This window comes from Atractosteus spatula, chromosome 26 (genome assembly GCF_055471065.1).
Source record: "Atractosteus spatula isolate fAtrSpa1 chromosome 26, fAtrSpa1.hap1, whole genome shotgun sequence".
In the NCBI taxonomy this organism is placed as follows: domain Eukaryota; kingdom Metazoa; phylum Chordata; class Actinopteri; order Semionotiformes; family Lepisosteidae; genus Atractosteus; species Atractosteus spatula.
In genome coordinates this window covers 6,384,792-6,408,206 of record NC_142731.1, presented here as the reverse complement: position 1 = coordinate 6,408,206, position 23,415 = coordinate 6,384,792, and the positions used below count along the sequence as shown (strand labels likewise).

At 44.9% G+C, this 23,415-nt stretch overlaps 2 protein-coding genes and 6 non-coding genes across 8 annotated transcripts; 7 read left to right on the top strand and 1 right to left on the bottom strand.

Moving 5' to 3' along the window:
* Positions 1-1,855: 1,855 nt before the first annotated feature.
* On the top strand, positions 1,856-1,927 carry trnac-gca (transfer RNA cysteine (anticodon GCA)). The gene has a single exon. It is a non-coding gene; the product is annotated as a tRNA-Cys (tRNA).
* An 8,360-nt stretch (positions 1,928-10,287) lies between these two features.
* Positions 10,288-13,200, top strand: LOC148814720 (dickkopf-related protein 3-like). Its single transcript, XM_088906380.1, has 4 exons — positions 10,288-10,380; positions 11,589-11,763; positions 12,273-12,474; positions 13,140-13,200. The coding sequence occupies exons 1-4, from the start codon at positions 10,294-10,296 to the stop codon at positions 13,198-13,200; spliced, it is 525 nt and encodes a 174-aa protein (XP_088762506.1). The 5' UTR covers positions 10,288-10,293.
* A 2,323-nt stretch (positions 13,201-15,523) lies between these two features.
* trnac-gca (transfer RNA cysteine (anticodon GCA)) lies at positions 15,524-15,595 on the top strand. The gene has a single exon. It is a non-coding gene; the product is annotated as a tRNA-Cys (tRNA).
* A 753-nt stretch (positions 15,596-16,348) lies between these two features.
* Positions 16,349-16,420, top strand: trnac-gca (transfer RNA cysteine (anticodon GCA)). Its single transcript has one exon. It is a non-coding gene; the product is annotated as a tRNA-Cys (tRNA).
* A 205-nt stretch (positions 16,421-16,625) lies between these two features.
* On the top strand, positions 16,626-16,697 carry trnac-gca (transfer RNA cysteine (anticodon GCA)). Its single transcript has one exon. It is a non-coding gene; the product is annotated as a tRNA-Cys (tRNA).
* A 209-nt stretch (positions 16,698-16,906) lies between these two features.
* trnac-gca (transfer RNA cysteine (anticodon GCA)) lies at positions 16,907-16,978 on the top strand. The gene has a single exon. It is a non-coding gene; the product is annotated as a tRNA-Cys (tRNA).
* Positions 16,979-17,180: 202 nt separating this feature from the next.
* trnac-gca (transfer RNA cysteine (anticodon GCA)) lies at positions 17,181-17,252 on the top strand. The gene has a single exon. It is a non-coding gene; the product is annotated as a tRNA-Cys (tRNA).
* A 1,233-nt stretch (positions 17,253-18,485) lies between these two features.
* Positions 18,486-23,415, bottom strand: arl5c (ARF like GTPase 5C). Its single transcript, XM_088906246.1, has 6 exons — positions 23,088-23,415; positions 21,510-21,570; positions 20,427-20,574; positions 20,235-20,318; positions 19,743-19,894; positions 18,486-19,304 (listed from the first exon to the last, which is right to left on the bottom strand). The coding sequence occupies exons 1-6, from the start codon at positions 23,131-23,133 to the stop codon at positions 19,256-19,258; spliced, it is 540 nt and encodes a 179-aa protein (XP_088762372.1). The 5' UTR covers positions 23,134-23,415; the 3' UTR covers positions 18,486-19,255.

The following is a 23,415-nucleotide window of genomic DNA, read 5'->3' as shown; positions in this document are numbered from 1 at the left end:
CTAATAAACTATTACAGGAAATAACAGCTCCTGACACAAAACTCATACATGTTCTCACTGTTTCACCCAGTTTAAAGGGGAGCTGGAGCCTATCCTGGCAAGCAACAGGCACAAGGCAGGATACACTATGGACAGGACACCAGCACATTACAGGGAAGATACAGACACACACTCACGCCAGGGCCGACTTCCCAAAGAAGCCAATTAACCCACCAGCATGTCTTTGGACTGTGGGAGAAAACCCACATGAATATGGAGATTACATACAACTGCTACCACAGATCATGGATTGAACCCTGTCCCCCAGCAATGACAAGCACTGTCTGTAATGAATGGGAATCATACTAATCTTCTGCATGACCTCTGAAAATGGTGCCCCACTAAACTGATTCCTTTCCACTCTTCCCCAAAATCAGCTTGGGGTAGTTGTTCATTTAATGAGTTATTTTTCCTGGTAAAATAAGTTTACATGGCAAACAAAACTTCAGCAGAAAATACAATCAAAAGCCAAGAGAGTTGAATGTGCAGAAGAGGTTCCATGACAAATAAGAAAATAAACATATGCACTAATAGCGAAACTAAGAAAAACTGACCAAGCATTTCAGCGGGACACATAAAATAAGAACAGGAAAATAAGAGTACACACTGATACAAAACCCTAAAAGAGCCCTCTGTCTGGCACAGCAGAGCATGTCTCATGGGTAAATTGTGTTGTGAGGAGGCTCTCTGCTTTCCAAACACCGTACCAACAGCACAGCTGGATAAACATTGATGCAGAGCCAGGATAACTATAAACTTTTGCTCCCCTGTTTTTATTTCACTTATTACTACTATTATCGTTATAGGACGACTTAACAGAAAAATCCCATCTGCAAATGTTCATTGCGTTGTGAGATACAATTAGATTGTACTGTATTTTCCACTCAGATTGGGGCTACATTCAATTGCATGTATAGTCTTTGCAAGAAAACACCGGAGCCAAAACTGTCTTTCAAACTGAAAACAGACCAAACTCACCCCTAGTTTGTTACACAAACATAACGGTCTCTCAGTCTGCATCCTTCACTGACAGAGCCTATCTCTCTCAGTGTATCTCTCCACAACCAAGTGCCAGCCTTTTATCTCTATCAATCTAGTGGCACCACGCTGTGTACACAGTGTCAGCATCACATCTCATCTTTCAAATTCAATGATACAGTTGAAATGGAGAGACTTACAGAGAGTCTCCCTCTCTCTAAGACACCCTTGTGACCTCTCAATCCTCAGTCATCTCTCAAGCCCTTTATAGCATATCTTGCAACAACCTATCTTGATTGTTGTTTACAGCTACTCCTGGTATACCTTAAAAATACCGCATTCTTCCACTGCTCTTTCATACCTTAACCCTCCTCTAATTCTTCAGCACAGAAAACCAGTGTGAAAATTCACACAAAAAAAATATTTCACTATTCATGTTTAAGATAATCGAGAAGTGAAAAACAGCGCATAAGCTGAGTAAGCCAGGAAGAAGATCCATCAGAGGAAATAATGTTTGTATGGAAAACTGAGGTCTGGCAGAGATTCAGCTCCCCCAGCCTGGGCTGGACCTGCTCCTCAGCCTGGGAAAGAAACAAGCAATGCACTTTCTGGGACCAGCTTCCATTCCCCGAGCCAGACTCTTCCTCACAAGCTTTTCTAATTATGCATGTCTTTGTCAGGCTGTCAGGGCAGTCTGTGTTTTTCTCCCCTGAGTGGAAGGCAAACAATCCTGCTGGTCAGCTGGGACTGGTCTGGGAGGGGCAGCTATTCAGAGCAGCTCAGCCCAGCTGTGAACCATCACAATAACTAGAGCTGGGAGGACACAGTATCAGCAGATGGGGGTATAGCTCAGGGGTAGAGCATTTGACTGCAGATCAAGAGGTCCCCGGTTCAAATCCGGGTGCCCCCTCATGATTTTTAATTTTTACTTCAACTGCAATTAAAATACAAATGCAAACTGGGTAAGTATATACTTTCTCAGAGAAAAAAATTCAGACACTTTGGAAGGAGTACTTCAGACAGATATGCTTATGTACAAGAAGAGCGATCTCTCTGAAAAAGTTGTTAATCCTTTTGATGAAAAAAAATAAGTGTCAGTTCTACACTGTCACTAATGAATGACATTAAGTCTCAATACAGGCAAATTTTTCTCTGAAGGCATCAGGCTCTTCAAAAGGATTTCCACCAGTGGTACTTGAAAGCTCTATTCAATTCTTCTTTTTTTTACAGAGCAGAATTTACATCATCACAGTTCTTAGACAACAACAGTACAACATCAAGATGTTCTTAGGAAACGGTAACTTCAAAAACGCAACTTATGCCGACAGAGGTTTTATAGAAAGGGAAAGCAAATTTCCATACAATCCCAGATAAACCTGAAAAAAAACGTTTTCAAGGCTACAGCTTCATGCTGTAGCATGCTGTAACTTGGTGAAGTTACCCAAAACAGGCTTTCAGAAAGGTTTTCTGGGCAGGGTCTGTTATCAAGTCAGGGCAGTAAAGAAAATGCACCAGGCCTGCCACAAGACTTTCAGATTTGGCTGAACAGGAATTAGAGGTACCCAACCACTGGAGACCATCAGAAAAGGCTCCCAATGAGAAGAGGTCACATGGCCTGTTGTACTCATTGGGGTTTTTTTCTCTATGTTGTGTAAGCTGGTACTGTATCAACCCTCCCAAGAGAGGAAACAGTCTGAGTTGCCAGTCTTTAGGAGGTAACTGGAGAACCCTGAGAAAACCCTTGGAAACACAGGGAGAAAATGCAAGTACCATAGAGACAGGCACTCCAGGCTGCAGTCAGACCCTCGACACAAACCGTGAGTCAGCAGTGCGAACTGCCATGTTACTGTGTCAATGAAAAACAATATTCCAGGAGGCATCCAGAGTTGAACTGGGAAACCCCTGTTGCCGCCCAACCACCTTGTTTCAAAACATAAAGCACAGACGAAGTACAGAACTGTTTCCAAAGAAATACATATTGGCTCTTATTCTGTCGCATGTGCATAGTGTGCACTATTGCAAATGTAATACATTAGACATAAAATATCTCAGGAAATCTGTTACAGTAAAAAATTAATATACCACACCTGAAAAATAAATAACTGCACCTAAAGAAGGCTCAATGGACTACTACACTTAACAACAGCTTCTACCCTACAGCACTGCACATCCTTAAGTTAACTGCAATGCCTCACAATTCAACCCACTGTTGCACTGGGCACTTTTACTGTACTTTCTACCACATACTTATTATTCGGTTTGTATTTATGGCTCTGTATGTTTATTGTCAGTACATACTGTCACTATTTATTATTTATTCTTTTGTAATGTACTGTCTATATTATATGGTCTTATCTGTTGTGCTGTGCATGTCCCGAGACATCAGAGCGAGTAAGAATCCCATTGTGTATGTCCACATGGCAAATAAACTCCCTGTCTAACCCCATCTCTTTTTTCTTTGTAATTTAACCTCTTAAAGAATTAACTTCTACCTGTTCCTTTGCAGAATTCATGATGACGTCCCCATTCAGACCTTCTCCACATTAATAAATCACCTCTCCAATGTTTGAAGAAGGCAACATTGTGAAGTTTACAATTACAGTCATTATGACATTTTTAGGGCCCACCTGAGTCAGCCACACCTATCAAAGCGATCTTATCACAGCATCGAGCTGATTCATACAAAAAAAATGCATTGAATTCTGCACACAGTTTTACCATATTAAGTCTCATGTTTTCAAGTATTACTACCAAACCTATTTCTTAGAATTTCCATTTGTGATGCAATGAGTTTTCCTACCTAGCGCCAAAAAACTTAAGAGGATTCATTCACAAGTAAATTCATTAAGAAGCTTATTAACAGCGATTAGCTCAGCAGCATGGGCCCTGTCTCTCTAATGGGATTGAGTGAAGAGCTGCTGTAATGGGGAAAGAGTCTGTTGTAAAACAGGCTGTAATTCCATTGTGTTTGCGTTTGTGTTACAAGCCCAGTCTTCAGCCCTGTTGCCTGATAACATTAAGGAGAACCCTTCTGCAAACAACAATCCATTCGCGCCTCATTAGAGCTCAGGCCTGGACAGCCAGGAGACCAGGCGCTAGAAGCAATATGGCAATTCATTCACAGCACACTCACACACCTGGAAGTGCAAAACACACAGCATAAACACAATGGCAAATCAAATGCACCCCCCCCGCCACAGTCTATAAAATCTTTTAATTGATCAATTTCCATCACTGCCTGGCTCATTCCTTTCAGTTCTGCACAGATTTTATAATGTGTGGCTATTGCCAAACTCTTGTCTTCAATGGCAGTGTAAATGATATCAAAAGGAGCACAGCCAGTTCAAACCCCACTCCTCTACTCCTTGTGAATCTGTTAAAGAAGCATATTTCTGTCTTATCAATGTGGGCATTAATGCAATGAAGTTCTTAGCAAGAAAGGAAAAGGACAGTGGTCAGAAAATAATTAAATGTGTTTCTGTTTAAGTCATTTAAACAAAATGTAATATCTTTCAGTAATATATCTTTCAGTGGATCATATGTTGGTTTACCAATTATAATGACCTGCTCCCTGGCAGCAATGCAACCTGAAAGGACAGCGATGCTTTAGTACACAAACAGCCAAGGACAATTTTAGTACCTCAGAGTCTTGATGCAAAGGTTGTAGAATGCACTGTCTCACTTCATCTACTTTCAATTTAAAATCCCAAATAACCTCTTATCTGGGACGCTCCTTTAATAAGAGAATCAGCACAGGGGCTGGAATGGAGGGGGGAAGAACCAGTCTACCCAGAACATTAAATCACTGTCTCACCCTGTCTCTATCACCCGTTATCTGTAGTGTGATCTTAATTGATAAAAGATTTAATTGCATCTTAAATGAAGCCACAGAAACAATGGCAATGCGACTTGTTTATACTCTGAGAACAATATTCTGTGTCCCTGCATTAGCAGCGCATACACAAGACGCTCTCAGAGGTGAATGGTTGAGGAGGGCTTTGGAGATGTTATCCACTCCAGTTTAATTGCTTTGAGACTAATTGTCACAAGCAGGCACAAAGGGTCCCTGTTAATGTCGGCACCTTTTCAACAGAAAGCACCAGACTATTTTTACTCTATTGAAACTTCATATGGAAGAGCATATTTTCCCTGCATTGGGGGTGCTCTCTGATTTTATTTTAGGCTGGCTCGAATACTGTTTTAGAAATAGTTAAGAAATTACCATAGTGTGACTGAAAACAAAGTCCAGAAAGAAATTTAGTTAACATCCCACAAAACAATGTTAAGAAGGTTGTTTATTCTGCCATTTTCATTCACTAAACGTGAATAAATTTACAGTTTCATGCCACATGGACAGAAACAGTCAAATTATATATTCTCTTTCCAACTGGCTTTATCACAGCATGGCAGTGTGGGGCACACTAGCAGTTGTACTTTGGAATCTGATCCACTCGAATCCTTAACAAAGGCCTTATTGAGCTTTTTTGGACCAGTAAGCCACTAGAAAAATGACATGGAAGAGAAGCTGAATGGCTTCCTCTTACTTGTTACTTTTCTGAAGTCTTTACAAGAGTGGCTCTCGAGAAACCTATGGAGATATTTCTGCCTGTTTTTGCACAGGAAGCTCAGCGACAGCCTGACGTGTTGCAGGCAGTCTCCGCTCAGCTCTACAGAGGTGGGTGCTGCCAGTGTGAGTTATCCTGACAGACCCTGGGCACGGCTCCATTCCGCTCTCCCCCACGCTCCGTTCACCAGCTCCTCCTGGCCTCTATTGAGCCGCCCTTCAGTCTGGCACGTGTCCTTTGGGCCTGTTTCAATCCCACCCGGGGACAGGGTGGGATGCACACAGACACAAACTGTACATCAATCATGTTATATTTCAGCACTGCGTAAAACTAAACCTGTTTTTTAAAATAAAACGTACCTGAATTATTTACATTTTATTCTTCCATTCATCCAGCCATATTCTACCCACTTTTTCCAGGATTCAGAGTCACAGAGGAGCTAGAGCCCATCCTGGCAAGCAACAGGCCCAAGGCAGGGTACAACCTGGATGGGATGCCAGTCCCAAACTCCACAGATAGCACCCCAGGTCAGGAATTGCTAACCACTGTGCCACCATGCCATGCAACTTTATACTTATTAGTCACAATTTGTGTTTTTGGGGGGGATTGGCTGGAGTTCAGAAATATGTTTTTTTTTACATATTGCATTGTTAATATTAAATACTACGTTTATTACCATTTTCAATGCATGTCTAAAGCTAGGAGAATAATCTCATAAAGAAATGAACATCTGCTCTGTAACTGACACTGAACCCTGATACTGAAGCGTTTAGCACCTGGAGTTTTATTAGTTTTATTAGACATTATGTACATGATTAAACAAACTCAAGCAAACATGCTAAGTTTAAATATCCTGCCGATTTCAACTATGTTTTTTTCCTTTAGTAACAGATGTGAGATGTATACACAAATGCCATGTAAATTATTTTTGCAATTTTGACAGTACTACTGAACAACTAACAAGCTGCAAGAAGAAAAAAAAAACCTTTAGAAGCATTGTAGTGATGAACATATTATCACAGAGATAATATCACCCACAGATTCAACAGAGGTCTGATTTTTTCTCCATATACTGTAAAAAACTATATTCCTATCACTTGATTGGAAGGAACTATACAAATAAGCTACAATAAGCACCTTTCAGGACTGTGGTGTGTTCTTAAGAGCAATCGTTATAAATTTTACAAGAGAGTTGAAAGGAAGAAATGTACTAATGCACAATACTAATGTGTCTAAGGAGAAGACTCACATTACTCACATGTGTCATACTCAAGGTGGTGGTTTGTGATCCTCTCGTTTGTAACTGGAGCCCCAACTTGGAAGAGTCTGAAGCAGGGGACAGAAGAGTGGGGAAAATAACTCAATGGCACCTCAAGGAATAACAATAAATAAATACATGTCAGCTTATGGAACATTAAGTCAAAAGCCGCCCCATTCAGAATTCTGCCAATATCAAGTTCTTTCAATTTCTAGTTTGCCTGAGACAAGAAAATGAGACAAGAAAAATATAGGTAGCTGTTCAATTACATGGGTGTCTTTCTTTTTAATTTGCTTTCTTAATTCTTGCTAATTCTATTGTAAATATTAGATTTGATTTGACTTGATTTGTTATTTGTTTAAATTGTTTCTGACAACAGAAAACTGCTACAAAAATCTGAATGTTTTTTTAGAAGATAAAGTTAAAAGTTGTTAAAGTTGAAGGGCAGGAAATGACACAGGTATTGCATACCTCCTGTAAATTAAATCCTATTTCAATGGTCCAACATTAATCTGGACTCCCGGTACACTTTTATGCAATTATTATTATGGCAGAAATTTTAGCAATCTGTACTGTGTTGCAGCACTTTAGGAGAGTTCAAAACATATAAAATTGGCTTATGAACTGTGGCATAATCATCAGGATTTACATAAAGTCCCATGGAATGCTGCTCTTGTACTCTGGAGCAAGATACTGTAATTCACTGACATTGCTCCATTAAAGTGCCCTGTTATATAAATTATACACTCCATGTTGTCGTTGTGAAGGATGTCTGTTCTCTTTTGATTAACCTGATTAAATAAAAATGCACCATGCTTAAATCTATGCATTTTAGGACTGTTTTTCTTTGCTTCTTAAAACCTTTCAAAACATTTCCCCGTGCAAAAACAGTGTTCAAGATTAGTGTGACACTGTCTAATGAATTCAAACTATTCGTCCTAAAATGGGAATTGTCACATGCGACATAGTTGGCTCTACCCCCCATTTGGTGACCTTTTGAGCTGTCTTTTAAGATGTTAACGGATAGATTATAGTTCATTCATGCACAATGCATATTATAGCACGTGCAACAAGAAAATATCAAAACAATTCAATGGTCCCTACTGTACCTCATATTCTCAAATTTCTATTACTCTAACAACTGAAAAAGGAATCATCACTGTTGTATTGACAAAAAGGACTTGGTTCAATCTGACTGTGTCAAAATAAAAAAATGTTACTGTCATTTTTGGTTTGAAACCGTTTCTCTCTCCAGCATGTGTAGAACAGCTATTGCCTCCTAAATCACAGCAATTTCTGATCGGTTCATAATGCACTTGCCTGTCATTCACCGTCACAATGACAGGATGAAATAAAGGCTATTAAGGTTCACAGATAACTGCATTACATCCAGTAACATACTGTAAGCCTCGCCCCTGCACTGGGGCTGGCATTTCGCTTTGGTGTTTTTTAGTTTTAATTAAGGGAGAAGTGTACACTACGAGCTGTATATTGAAGGAGAGTTAAGAGAGGGCTGATTGGAGGCCAGAGATAAGCATCCTTCTGACAGAGCCCAGGGCCTTGTAAACTAAGGAGACTGCTTGCCTGCTGCAGCCGTGTTTCACCCTCCTCTCCCAGGAGACATGTGCACTGCTAAATAAAGCTAGCAAGCACAACAACAGCGGCTGCATACTTTTTTCCCCCTGCCCTACTTATTCGCAGTAGCCCAGAGTTCTATACCAAAATAAATGCATCACATTTAACACATTAACTCAGGATGATGGGCTTCCCCACGAGTCTTCCATGATGGTCTGTTTTCAGCTGTCCACATCCAGATTTTTCCAACGTCTTCTAGGGTATTTCTTGTCTCTTGGGATCTTCTCTGGTACTCATGTGGTCCAGCGATGCTCAGTTCTTGTTACAATGCTTATTGCCCATTCAATTTCTTTGCTATCATACCGATGACAATGTCTACATATATAGAGAGACAGACCCTGGGGAAGTACGGGCTCAGTGACCTCAGACTGGCTCTAGAAACTGAGTGACATCAGGGGCAGACTGGGTTGACCAGCTGAGAGACAGAGGTGACAAACAGACAGAGCTACGCTTTCTGCTACACTGTGACATGTGATTCACAAAGGATGCGACAAGTAGTTTTCACAAAATTAGAAAACTGTATCCCTTAATGCATTGCCTTCCCAGACTTGATGCAGGTAAATATGATGCTAAGTGAAGACATGGTGCCTGGAGGAGACTACGCAGTATGTGGCCTCCTGTCACAGCCTGAGAGCGAGAGAATGACACTATCAGATTTACACAGCCTGGTCCAAATACATTCCTGGGCTGGATTTCATTTAATCTATTCTCTTTTCTGTTGTGCACTGTAAGGGGAACAAGTGATCACGATGTTAATATTGCACGTTATTGTTCATTATCTGGATGTTTTTTTTTTGTCTTTATTTTTTCTTGTTTCTGAAAACATTGGCCTAGGCCACATTGTAAATGCTTCTATCAATTAGACAAAACTGGATAATTAAATAAATGAGCTTCTGCATGCCAATTCAAATGAAGCAGAGATGCAATAAGAAAAAGTAATCAGAATAAAATGTTGTGTTAAGGTGAAACAGAACAAATTCAGTCCAAGTAACATTTTAAATTGGTCTGTGAAAGGTTCTTCTTTGAATGGGAAAATTGCAGATTTCAAATCGTTCCAATTACACAAGACAGAGAAGTCGTAGCATAGTGTCGCCCTCCTGCATTCACAGGAAGTTAATTACTATCACTGAAAATTGCATTTAATGAGAATCTGGGCCTGACGCAGGCACTTTTGTAAATTGCTCTCAGCTTGAGGTCCAAGGCAGTTTATTTTTTGGAGAGGACAGGGTCAACAACGCAGGCCCTGGGGTTAGCAGATTGAAACAGGCATCTTTTGTCTGCTTTGTCCAAACTCCTACCAAACCGCGTTCGTTTCCCAGCAGCCCCACTGAGATGAGCCCATGTGGTCCATGTCTTGTCTATTGTGTGCCCTGCTGTCTGCATGTTGCCAACCCCCCCAGCCCCTGCTGATAATTTTGCTCATCGTTTCCAGGAGGTGGTACAGGCAATTAAGCTAATCCATTAACTACTAATTGTTCCCTCCTACCCTGTGCCTTAGACAAACACTGTCGTGAGACAGAGAAAGGGCAGATCGGTCTATATAAGCCAGTGTTCTTTGGTCTGCCAGCCAAAGGCTACTGAGCTGCGTGAGAGGAATTCCTCAGCACCAGTTGGGATCTTAGCTCTCGCATTCGTCCTCCTTCATCTTATTTTGCTTTACCGGGATAGAAATCCCGCAGATATTCTCTAACTCTTTGTGTCACTGCGAAGGGTTGCTTCCGGAGTCTGGAAATGCGCCGTGTTCCTGGGACACTGCACATCTGCCTGGCGGCTGTCTGTCTCACCTTGCCTTCAGTAAGGGGCCACATCTGGGCCTGGATGCTGTCGATCCCCTACAGCCCCCCTCAAGAAGGAGCAGTTGTCCCTCAAGACACTACTCCCTCCTCCAGCGCCAGAAGCTCAACGGTGAGTCTGTCTGCTTCCCTTTGCCTGGTTATTTCAGCTGCATCTCTCAGCCTTCCAGCTCTCTACTGTTATTTACACGTCTTTGTCAAATTTCTGAACAAAACGCACCGTATTTTCATTAATCCAGCAGCACTTGTATGTTTTTTGTAGTTATTGCATTCTTTTTCTAAACGAATGTCTAGACTTGAGAAAATGTATTGCAAGTATCTGAATTACAGCTCACAAGCGACTCATTAACAGACACAGGACAGTAAATTAAAATGCACTTTCGGCTACTTACTGTAAATCTGCCCCTACACCACAAGGCTTGCTTCCCCTAATGAATAAAGTTACAAACATTCCTCAAACTTTTTTGTATGAAGGCTTTGTGAATATGAACCTCCAGTCAAATGTTGATGTTTGGTGAAGCACAAGAGGCTGTTTGCTTATCCCGCTCTCCCAGGGAGCAACCAATTAACAAAGTTATTTGTTTTGCCTGGTAGCAAATTGAAATACAACAGCTGCAGATAAACAGCAGTCTGTGTGCCAAAGACAGTTAAGGTTATCTATAGAAGTACGTTCCAGATCACTCTTGTTAGCCAAAAGCCTCATTCCTTAGCACAACAAAACATATTTCATGATTCTGAGTTTAATGGTTCATTTGCAAAAGTGCTCCCAGGGGGCTCTCATCTTTCCCTATTATATATCTCTTTCAATGGTTTGAGTGCTGAGTGCACTATTTGCTACAATGCCTCAGGCTTCACTGACAACTCTGTTACCAGCTCTTCATCACAGATACAAAGACATCTTTAAAGGCATTTAGAATTTAAAGAGTTACTATACTTTTATATAAATTGAAGTCTTCATCTATGTCTGATACAAGCTTACTTTTCTGGCAAATTTCCATGATCTCAAAACAGCATGCACTGGAATTGCTATCAATTACCTGATTAACTTTGGATAATTAAATTCTAGATTTATTTAGATAAATAAAATCTAAATTCCCTCAAGCAGTAGGAAATGAGATAGGGACTGAGGTGCCGATATAAGCCTTCTGAATCTTCATTCTTCCTCAAATCAACGCAACGTCACAATCCAAAGTCCTACAGGGGAATTGCAAGAAACCTTAACAGCTTTTACGTAAAGAGTGATGACCCTCTCTGAGGGGACAGTGTTTGTGTAAATGCAGCACAATGCCTGCTGACCAGGTCGATGTGTGTCTCTCTCAGGCGGTGTGTGATCATGACCGGACCTGTGGGAGGGGGTTCTCCTGTGACCGGCACTTCGGCCTGTGTGTCCCCCTGAAGCACGCTGGCCAGTACTGCAGGAGGGACGCCCAGTGTCTCCGCGGCCTGAGCTGCATGTTCGGAAAGTGCCACCGCAGCGTCCCAGAGGGCCAAGAAGGTACGACGGCCGACTGTGTCAGGCTTCGCTCTCTCGGGGAAAACACTCCTCTGTCGTCGGCAGCAGTCAGCCCATCAGTGGGAAGCCACTGCAGAGTAAAAGGAGAAAAAGCAATCAAACTTTTAATTTGGAATGTTTTATCAGTGTTTTTCAGCTACACACAAAACATGTTTTAAAGATACCTCTTGCATAGCATAGTACACACAACACACAGATGTGAATAATGTTTTTAGTACCAAGACCAACTAGGGGAAAGAGGCTCAGTGCTGCCTTTACCTAGCCTAGAGGATGTACAAACACATTGCTTTTCTAAGTGAGAGGTCGATCAACAACGAGGAAGACAGAAACGTTTAAGCATTCCCAAACGCTCTTCTACTTTGTGAGCAGCGATGACGGTAACTTCAGAGAGCATCGTCTCCTGGGCAGAGTGTTCCTCTGTGTTGCTGCTGGAGAGGCCCGGTGTAGGTGTGTCACTGAGATGCCCTGTTCTCCCCCGCCTCTCTGCCCAGGCGCGCGGTGCAAGGTGGACCGGGACTGCGGCAGCTCCATGTGCTGCGCGCGGCACCACGGCGAGAGCATCTGCAAGCGCCGCCTGCCGCTCGGGGCGAGCTGCTTCGTGCCGGACGGCGGGCTGGCGTTCAGCATCAACCAGATCTGCCCGTGCGACGAGGGACTGCTGTGCCGCCAAGCTGCTGCGAACGCCAGACGAGAGTAAGAGCCGCAGAGTCTCCTATTTCCAGGCACGCCGTTCTCGGCAACACGAACTGTGTCTGCAGCTCTTTGTTAAAACTACGGCTGAAAACCTCTTATCTGATCATTAAGGCCGCCTCCATCGCATTTTACCACACTAGAGCACAAAATCACCTGGCAGTCAAAACAAAAAAGCTACAGATATCCACCAGAGTGCTCACAGTACATGGGCTCTGCTTCTAACATCTCCTCTAGCACAAGAACTTGACCGATTTCAGGACAGCCACAGATTCCAGGTCGTCTCGACTCTCTGAAGGGTTGACAGTCTTCAGAAATCTTGCCACAGAAGTGACAAACAATAGGAGGTCATTCTGGTTGAGTTCACAGGGGGCACCCAGCCTTAAAAACAGCACCTCTTGATCAGTGATCAAAAAAAGCTCTAGGCCTGACAGCATTTCTAAGCAACACCCACTCCATGAAAACAGAGTCACGGCTTCTCAAAACAAAGGCAAAAATGAAAAACTTGGCTATTAAACATTATAAATATGTGTGGGTTTCGGCTTAGATATAAACTTTTGCAATCTGCCTGTTTTCTTCTTCTTTAATTATTTAACGGTAACTGCCTGGCTGAAAAAAACCTCTGTAAAATGCCCTTGATAATTTATTCGTTCTCTGTTTTCTACAAGGAAAGAGTTTGTATACCGTCCTGAACCCGAGAACTGGAAATGTCAAGCGCCACCTGCCTGAAGACTTCCACCTCCCGCCTCTTCAACAGCCCCTATTTATTCTGTAAATTAAATGTAAATACTGGGACTTAATGTATATTATATGAAAAATCCTATATTTGTATGGCACACTTTGCCAACGTACAATATATACTATATATAAAGACGTTTCTTATTCTCTGGTCTGTACATAGTTATTACATGTGAAATTAAACTTGAAAAGAAAAGTAGTCTTGTTGTTTATGAAATTACAGTCCTACAATGAAGGGATTTAAACCCAGAGCCTGTATAACATCCAGCCATTTTCTAACCAGCTCTTCCAATTCAGGATCATGGGGGAGCTGGAGCCCATACCAGCAAGCAATGGACACAAGCCAGGACACACCCTGGACAGTCCATCAAGGGCACACACAGACACACCAGGCATCACAGGCACACACACTCCAACCACGGCCAACTTTCCCAGAAGGCCATTTTAACCTACCAGCATGTCTCTGGGTTGTGGGAGGAAAGCAGAGCACCCAGAGGAAACCCACACAAACATGGAAAACATGGTAACCCACACAAAAATCGGATAAAGGGTTGAGTTAGGTCTCTTTCACAAACAGTAAGGCCTTAAAACTTTAGAAATTAAGGGGAAAAAACAAAAACAGTTAGGATTTCAGCCTTTTCACCATATGAGCACAGATGCCTTCTTGCGCAAAGGAAGTCTCACCTGAAATCTAAAATCTGTTCTTTGCAGCGCTTCAGTATAGCACTCAGGCTAGAAGAAGACTGCTCTGTCAACCTTAATTAGCTACAAAATAAGGAATATCTACAGAACCATTATATTTGACCCCCTAAAGAACTATCCAGACCAGGGTTTCGTATTGGGGTGCACCATGAGGTTAGAAGGCCATTTATGGGACAGGGACATCAGTGTGCAAAAAGTTTGGGGGAACAGACTTGGTTTAATTCTTAATGAGGTTTACAGTATTTCAATATCGGGTCTAGGACTCCCCTACCTCCTGTTACTTTTAGTTGTAGACATTTCTGTCCAAGAAACAGGCTTTGTCGCATTATTCATTCTTGATCAGGGGTACGTCATTTGAAATGTGACAGGAAGACTTTTGTTACTTTGAATTCGACAGGAAACCATACTACCGCTATTCAGATAATAATTAAATAATGTATTTGTTTGGGATTTTCGTTTTATGCGTTGTGATATGTGTTTTCCTAATAATAGGGGCCCTGTCCGTCTGGAAACCGGGCGGATGGTAACCTTAATAACATCAGTAACACTCTACTTAAACCAAGGCTCGTTATCTTATTTATCAAAACAGGGACTCAGGCCATGCTTCGCCTCAGTTTAAATCAGAGTATGGCCTTGTTGATTGTGAGACACGTACAATATACGTATCTCCAGGGACACCCATCATTATTATGTGCGTTAGAATCGTAACTGCAGACTACAATTCGTCGATTAAGAGCCGAGGCAAAATTACACTTTAAATTAGCAAGTCCTAAATAAGCTACGTCCCGAATTGGACAAGAAAACTGTCAGATAAAGTTTTACTGGAAGATAAAGACAAAATGCGCACTTCGTCGCATCTTTGACGTCCACGTTAACTTTTTATTTTGTTTCAGGAGGTGGTACGATAACCTCATACCTTCGTCCTTTTTTTTTTCTTTTGTTGTTGTTGTTGTTGTTCTGTCGTGGTTTAATCCTCCGTTTTCTGACCTTTTCCGTCCGTCAAACCTCCACCGTCTGCTCCCCGGCGTCTCGAGCCGCTACGGCTAGCCCGCGGACCCCGGCTCGAGACCGCCGCCGTAGGTGGCGCGAGACCGCAGTGGAGGGTCTCAGACGTGAGAGAAGCGACAGTAGAGCGCTCGCGTGCGTCCAGGTAGCTGAGCGGTTAGCACGCCCGACCGCCGCACTAGCGGCGCCGGTTCGGTCCCTGCTCCTTCAGGAGTGTTATCTGCTCCCGTTGATATTTAGTAAAATGGTGTAAATCGTTTAGCACCTTCATGAAAAATGTGTTGCTTACGGGGGAAAAAAGGAATCAGTCTGGGAGTTTTAAACCTCTTTTAAAAAAAAAGCAGAGGTACAGGACTATCAGCCACGTTTGAGTGATCATTTTATTTATATAAAGCAAAACACTATGTTGTATGTGTTGTTAGTATATTAGAATCGCGTCCAACGAACACTTCGATATCAGAATGACATAAAAAACGTGCGCATTCTCTGCAACAGATCTCGCTGCCGGAGTCTGTCTTGTGCAAGACGAGTGCCACTCCTGTGTGATCACGGGCCGTTGGTATTGTTCGCGCAGATATCACACACAGACGCCAGTTACTGCTTCGTCGGGGGTATAGCTCAGTGGTAGAGCATTTGACTGCAGATCAAGAGGTCCCCGGTTCAAATCCGGGTGCCCCCTGTGACCGCTCGTCTTTTGGTTAGTTCGGTGTATTTATCAAATATGTAAATCCGTCTGGCGGTTGTGTATACCAAGGCAGTATCTTGTCTTATTAATTTGCTTTAAAAAAATCAGCCAGCCCTGTGTTAGGGGTGTCATTAAAACGGCGTCTTAAGGGTGATCAAATTCTTCCCTTCAGCACCGTTTCTTTGGCTGTACTGTCACCTTGCGGCGCCGGGGTATATTTCAAAACCCCAGTCATCAATAACACGGAAGTAAATGTAACCAAGCGTGTAAGCAATATTGAATGATATTATCATATGTTTTGACCCAGACAGAGGCTTCCGCCCCACTGCCGAGTTTAATTATTTGGTAAAAATCCCATTTCGATCGGTAAATTCAAACTCCATGCACCGCGTACGTAATCACACCTTAGTGATACAGGTCGTTATAGATGCGTACGTGCAACGTCTTGCAAGACGGTGATGTACAGTTCAAACACGCAATGAAAAATAAACACTTTAGAACACAGAAAAGGGGGGTAATAGACGCTTTCTTATCCTCCAGACATCTGATGTCACACTGTACGGAAGCGGATAACGCGGTGCTTTCTGAAAAACGGAAATCAGCCTCCGGCGTGTTAATAACGGCCCGGATGCGTGTAGTAATTAGTCAGCGGTTACAGCTTCCTCTAGGGGGACGAGTAGTGCTTCAGTCGCAGATTTAACACTGTGGAGGAACTAGCCCGGGTCCCGAGGTAGCAAACATATGTCGGGGGGTATAGCTCAGTGGTAGAGCATTTGACTGCAGATCAAGAGGTCCCCGGTTCAAATCCGGGTGCCCCCTGTGTCCTGATTTTCTATGTACTTCTTTTGGCTCATTCCCCACCTATTAATACCATGTTGACAACCCCAGACCTTGATGAATTATCCTTTTATTGCAATGAGGAAGTGTAAATAATTTGATCACACATAAAACACTGTAGTGAGACGGGATACCTGTACAGGTGAGATCACAGTGAGCCAAAGGTGACCAACAGCTGTATCACTGTGGGGGTATAGCTCAGGGGTAGAGCATTTGACTGCAGATCAAGAGGTCCCTGGTTCAAATCCGGGTGCCCCCTGTGTCCTGGTTTTCTTTTTTATGTTTGTCTCTCGTTTCCGACCTGTGAAAACCTTGCTGGCAAACTCAGTTTTTAATGAGTTGTCACTTCATGGTCACGAGGTGCTGCAAATCATATGATCCCACCTAAACCACTGTGCAGGTAGGTAGCGGACACCTGTACAGGTGAATTCACACTGACAGACAGGTGACATAATTATAGAGGCCTGTGGGGGTATAGCTCAGTGGTAGAGCATTTGACTGCAGATCAAGAGGTCCCCGGTTCAAATCCGGGTGCCCCCTGTGTCCTGTTTTTCTATGTACTTCTTTTGGCTCATTCCCCACCTATTAATACCATGTTGACAACCCCAGACGTTGATGAATTATCCTTTTACTGTAATGAGGAAGTGCAAATTTGATCACACATAAAACACTGCAGTGAGACGAGATACCTGTACAGGTGAGATCACAGTGAGCCAAAGGTGACCAACAGCTGCATCACTGTGGGGGTATAGCTCAGTGGTAGAGCATTTGACTGCAGATCAAGAGGTCCCTGGTTCAAATCCAGGTGCCCCCTGTGTAATTCACACTTTTGATTAATAATAATAATTGCTTACACTTATATAGCACTTTTCTGGACACTCCACTCAAAGCGCTTTACAGGTAATGGGGATCCCCTCCACCACCACCAATGTGCAGCATCCACCTGGATGATGCGACGGCAGCCATAGTGCACCAGTACACTCCCCACACACCAGCTCTCAGTGGGGACGACAGCAGAGTGATGAAGTCAGTTCAGAGATGGGGATTATTAGGAGGCCATGATGGGTAAAGGCCAGGGGTTACACCCCTACTCTTTTCAAGAAACATCCTGGGATATTTAATGACCACAGAGATTCAGGGCCTCTGTTTTACGTCTCATCTCATTCATGAAATATGTACTGTAAGTACCTGGATCGATTGTCTTACTAAGATACTGTAATACTGCTTAAAACAATCAGCTAGCCCCCTGTTTAGGGTGACTGGGTTAGTGCAAATCAAGGTGCCTCCTGCATTATAATATCCTGTATTTACTTCATTTGTCTCTTTTAACCTTGTTTGGCACCTATAAATCCCTGTTTGACAATCCCAGATTCTTTTTTTGCACTGTATTGAGGAACTGCAAATTATATAATGGCACATAAAAAAGTACAGGAATTCAACAGCTGTTTAGGTGAGATCACAGTGACTCAAAGAGCACACACCATAGGCATGGGGGTATAGCTCAGTGGTAGAATATTTGTCTGCAGATCAAGAGGTCCCTGCTTCAAATCTAAGTACCCCCCTCATTCCTGCTGTGTTTTTGTTCTGCCATGCATTGCCTAACCATTAAGGTACATAATTAACAACCACATACAAATCACTACAGCCTTCTACAAAACCATGCCTAACCGTCATCACTTCTGCCACAACATACAACAACGAAAATGAAACACTGAGATGTCAGCAAAAAACAAATTATGACAACCATTGACGTAATCCCTTTCCCTGACGCAGGGGAAACCACTGACCTCCAGGGGCTCTGTGGAAAAAACAAACTCTGTGCACAGACGCTGCAAGCAGGGCCTGTGATAATGCTGTGCAAACAGGCCGGATGTGATGCTGGCTGTGGTTAGTATCTGGTGGCTGTTCGTTATGCATTGCTGCCATTTTTTTTGTGCTTCTAAACAGGTCAAACCTTTTAAGAGCTACAGCCGGATCCTCACTGCGGAGGAAAAAAAACACAAACAGCAGCAACATTGGTTTCCAAAAAACCCTAATGAAAGAAACATCTTGTAACACTGACATTTATTTTGCATGTAAAAAAAAAAAACCCTTTACAACATGCTCATTGTCCAGCAACACGGGAGTAATTCACAGAACATACTTGGAGGACGCTTTTTGTCCGACAAAGAGATCATCTTCACGTGCAAAGAAAAAAGCTGATCAATTTTCACTGGTAAAAATTAAAAACAGACAACAGCAACGCATGTCCCGTTTTCAAAGTCAATAGTGCCACTCAGACGTCTGATTTCAGAATGAGGCTCATCAGCACGCACTCTGGAATAAAGTCAATGCACAAAACTAGACAGACGATAAACACTGGCTGGCAGTTCTGCATGCTCAAGTCAGTACCAAAATTCCAGTACCCTGTACCCACGCCAATCAGTTCCTGCTGGCACAGTCAGTATTACAGACCACATGGGCCAGTCACTGGCATCCATGGTGATCCACATGTGTAGTAAACCAGATCTGCGGACTGAAGTCACGTGATAGCAGCTCAGGAGCGGGCAGGACTGCTGATGCTCTGCCCCCGGACCCCTCTCTCCCGAGGCCCTGCCCGCAGACACTGCCCCCCTGCACACAGCGTGAGGGTACACAAACACTCCCGGCGCCTGTGCAGAACCCAGTCCGGCAGAAATACTGATCGATGCGCAGAAAAGCAACTCCAGTCCTGCCCGGCTCAGCCGGGAGTCGGTTCCAGGTCACAGGGACGCGTCCCAGCAGCTCCTGCTCGGCCGCGGAAATCAGTTCCTTCCATCTCGGGGCGGGAGCGGGGGTCTAGCTCGCGAGGACCCGGGACCTCATCCAGTCCAGGCTGGCCAGCAAGCTGCGGGAGAGCAGTGGACACAGCGGTCAGGGAACACGCCCGCACAGTGGAAGACCCGAGTCCCCGGCTTCTGAGTGAACCGAGCTGAGTCCAGATACCAGCCCCTCAGCCCCCCATCTGTACAGTAAGCCAGCTCTCACCTCTGCCTCTCACACACTGTTTTCTCTCTCAGTCCGCTCCACCTCTCCACTCTGCCATCAACATTTATACCTGAATCTGTCCATTCTTCCTTGCTTCATCCAACACAGCCTTTCAGTCCACTGAATTCACTGCGTTTATCAGCGTAAAGGGTCCCAAAGCTTCAGCTACAGAGGGGGCCCACTTTATCTGCCGCCTGACGGAGGCCTCTGTGCAGCACCCTGGCTTTCGCTGGAGGCCAGCCCCCGCCTCGCTCTGGACCGGACCGGACCGCGGTCACGCACGCTCCCTGGGACTCACCCCTCTCCAGTCAGGGCACAGCAGGCCTGGATGTGCCAGGAGTGACCAGTGATGGAGCTCAGGGTCAGGCAGCTGGAGATCTCGGAGGCAGTCATGGAGTTCTTCATGTCCTGCTTGTTGGCCAAGATCAACACAGCTGCGTTCTGGAGCTCCTGGGGGGGAGAATTCAGGAGGGGAGAGGTCAGAGAGGCCACAACTCAGCTGGGAGAGAGGAGGGAGGGACTCTGTACGGACACGTAACTTGTTTTTGCTTGGTTTGTTTTTTCCTAACCCTCTCTTCTGAACCTACTGCTTCTCACTGAAGTTGTTCGCCGTGAGTCTCTGTGTTGTGCATCCTCGTTCGCAAGGGACGTGTTGAGTTTGTAGCCCTCAGCCTTGGGGACACCCCTTGCCCAGTGCCAGCACTGTCTGTACTCTCCCTCACTAGCACATCGAAGGCCCTCTCTGCGACAAATCAATCCACATAGCCCACAGTGCCACCCGGTGGCGTACCTCATGCGCAAGCATCCTGTGGAGCTCCTCCTTGGTGAGCGTGAGCCGTTCTCGGTCAGTGCTGTCCACCACCAGGATCACAATCTGACGAGGGAGAGAGACAGCAGGGTGAGCATTTGCTACAGGCCTGAAGAAGGCGAGCCGGAGTGTCGATGGCCATGAGGCAGCACTGCGGGGTGCTGGGGGCTGTACCTCAGTGTTGCAGTAGTAGGTGCTCCAGGTGGCCCGTAGGCTCTCCTGACCGCCGATATCCCACACCAGGAAGCGAGTGTTTCGCACGGAGATCTCCTCCACATTGCTGCCGATGGTGGGTGAGGTGTGGACGGCCTCCTTCGTTAGGCTGAGGGAGGAGAGGAGAGGAGGGGGCGGGGAGGGTGTTAATACAGGAGACGTCAACAGAGTGCAAGGAGAGAGACAGAGGGGAGGTGGGCAAGCAGAGGAGGGGAGGGGGAACCAGCTAGCAGTGCTCCGATCCCAGCTGAATCGTGCCGCACTGGTGTCGTCATGTTGGTGCCGTGTCAGACTGGAGATCGTTTCACACCGTTAAAAACAGGCAGCCAGTCCTTTCACAGGGGTCAGTACCACACAGATACTAGCACAGAGAGGGAAGGTCAATGCCCAGAGGATTCCAAAACCTGCACCAGGGGGTAAGTGGGTATAAAACCTCACATGCATTAGACCTGAAAGAAAGGGCTCAGTAATCAGACTTTGGGGGCTCTTGGGGCTCTGGGGGCGGCGTTAGTGGGGCCAGTAGAGGGCGCTCACCCTGCAGTCTGTGTGGGTCCTAATGCCCCAGTGCAGTGACGTATACAGTATAGGAGCACAATACTACAAAAAAAGGTGTTGCCCTTTGGGTGAGATGTAAAACCGAGGTCCTGACTCTCTTTGGTCATTAAAAATCCCAGGACTTTTCTCCAAAAGAGGAGGGGTGTTACCCCGGTGTCCTGGCCAGATTTCCCCCCAGCCTTTACCAATCATGGCCTCCTAATAATCCCCATTTCTGAACTGGCCTCATCACTCTGCTCTCCTCCCCACTGAGAGCTGGTGTGTGGGGAGTGTACTGGCGCATCATCCAGGTGGGGCTGCACACTGGTGGTGGTGGAGGGGAGTCCCCACCATCTGTACAGCACTTTGAGTCAAGTGTCCAGAAAAAGGCTATGTAAGTGTAAGGAATCACTATCATTTGAGGAACACAGCAACCTAATTTTATGATATAAAAGATTCTGTGTGCATGGAAAAAATGAGTCGTAAGATGAAGTAGTGATTTATACTCACAACTGGTAGAGGATGGTGGTCTTGCCTGCATTGTCCAGTCCTACAAGGATCACCTTGTGCTCTGTGAACGGAAAACAGAAGCGTCAGAGCACAGCAGCGACATGAGACTGGCAGCGTCTGCTGTCCCCTATCGGCAGAGCTCAGACTCTGCCACCTCCACGACATTGCTCTGGAGAAAAATGGTTAGTTACTATTGGAGGAACAACCCCAGAAGTATTAGCCAAGAAGCCCTGAAGCTCTTTCTCCCTGTCCTTAAAGCAGACCTCAGACCTTAGACCTCAGTGGTGCGATGAACAAGCCTGAAGGAAGTTTTCCCCCTTGTAAAAAGGAATTACATCGCAGGCCCGTCACAACGAAATCGTACTCAGAGGTCATAAGACAGACTTCCCACCGTCAAACCTAGGACATTTTCTCTATATGACCCAGCGGATATCATTGTCCAGTTTCAAAGCTATGAGTCAGCTCAGTTAGAAGATTTGCAAGTGTGCTACTGCCCAGAACACTCCGCAAGGCACTCCGGACAAACAGGCAGGGCTCGGAGGAGAGCTGCTCTCGACGCCGCTGGGAACTACAGCGCAGAGCAGGCCGGCGGAAACAGACAAGCAGCTGCAGGCGGCACTGCCATCACGCTGGGAACAGACCCTCCGGATCCCTGCCCCGACCCCGCGGATGTCACATCTGTCGCCGTGATCCCGGGGGCAGGCGGAGTTCGGGCCAGGGGTCGGAGGTCAAGCCGGGGCCGCCACGGCCTCTGGCACGCGTCCTCGGGGGGGGGGTTGGGGCAGGAGCGTTGCCATAGCAACCGCTTCCGGAACATCTGTCCCAGAAAGCCTCGGCCACACGGGATCTTTGAGAGACGGTCCCTCGGATCTGGGCTCCTTCCCACTGCCAGCGGCCTGGCCTCACCGAGCCGCTGACGGGGCTGTGCACGGCTCAGACAAAGCAGCCTCACAGCCTTAAACCTTCAGCGAGCTCTGAGGGCTCCGACCTCCGATGCTGTCTGATACTGCTTCAACTGCTTTGAAGCTTTTCTCTTCCTAACGGCTCAGAAGCCTAACTGAGTTCATGCAACATCATGTAAGCAAGTGATTTTTAAAATATATATATACAATAATAAAGGCCTTCCACATTGTGACTGCAGCGACTGGACGCTGAACTTTTTTTTACTTCGCCAGCTGTCGTCAGTTTCATCTCGCTGTTAATAATTTAGCATTCGAGTTTTGAAATCGCCAGGGGCTCTTTAATTAGCTCCGTTTTGATCGTCTGCAACAATAACAGATCACCGTGTTCAGTGACACCCCCCCTCGCTTAGCATAAAGATAAATGTATCATTACTTCAGCGACTTTATTTAAATCTCGATGATATTCCAGTGTCATGTAAAGCTGATGAGTATATACCGTATATATGTATTATGTAATCGCTGTCAATGTAAAAAATGGGACTTTTAACCAATTTCTACGATTATTTTGTGGGAATCAGACCCCGTGTTTCTTCCTGGCTCTCTGGTACTCCAGCCAGAGAGTCTGACACCTTTACGCCGCGACAACGTTAAACACGGTAGCAATTAAAATTCTTACCTCTGTCTCCGAAGATTGTCATTAATTTCGTAAAGAGAAGTCCCATCGTCTGGGTGACGAGTCTGGGTTTATATGCTTAGAAAATAAAAAAAAAATCGGTAGAGTCAGTAGGAAAAGGCTTCACCGGCGAGGCAAGCGGGGGTCTCCAAACGCACGAAGCCGATTCGAGTGCCGCTGAGATCGGTTAATTTCTCCACGCTCGACGCCGGTGGAGGCTCGGAAATGTCAAATGAAATGAAACAATAATGAACTAAAAATAAAAGAAAAACAGCCAGCTACACCACGGGCAGACGTCGCTTTGGCTGATGTGAAATCCTAGCGCTAGAAT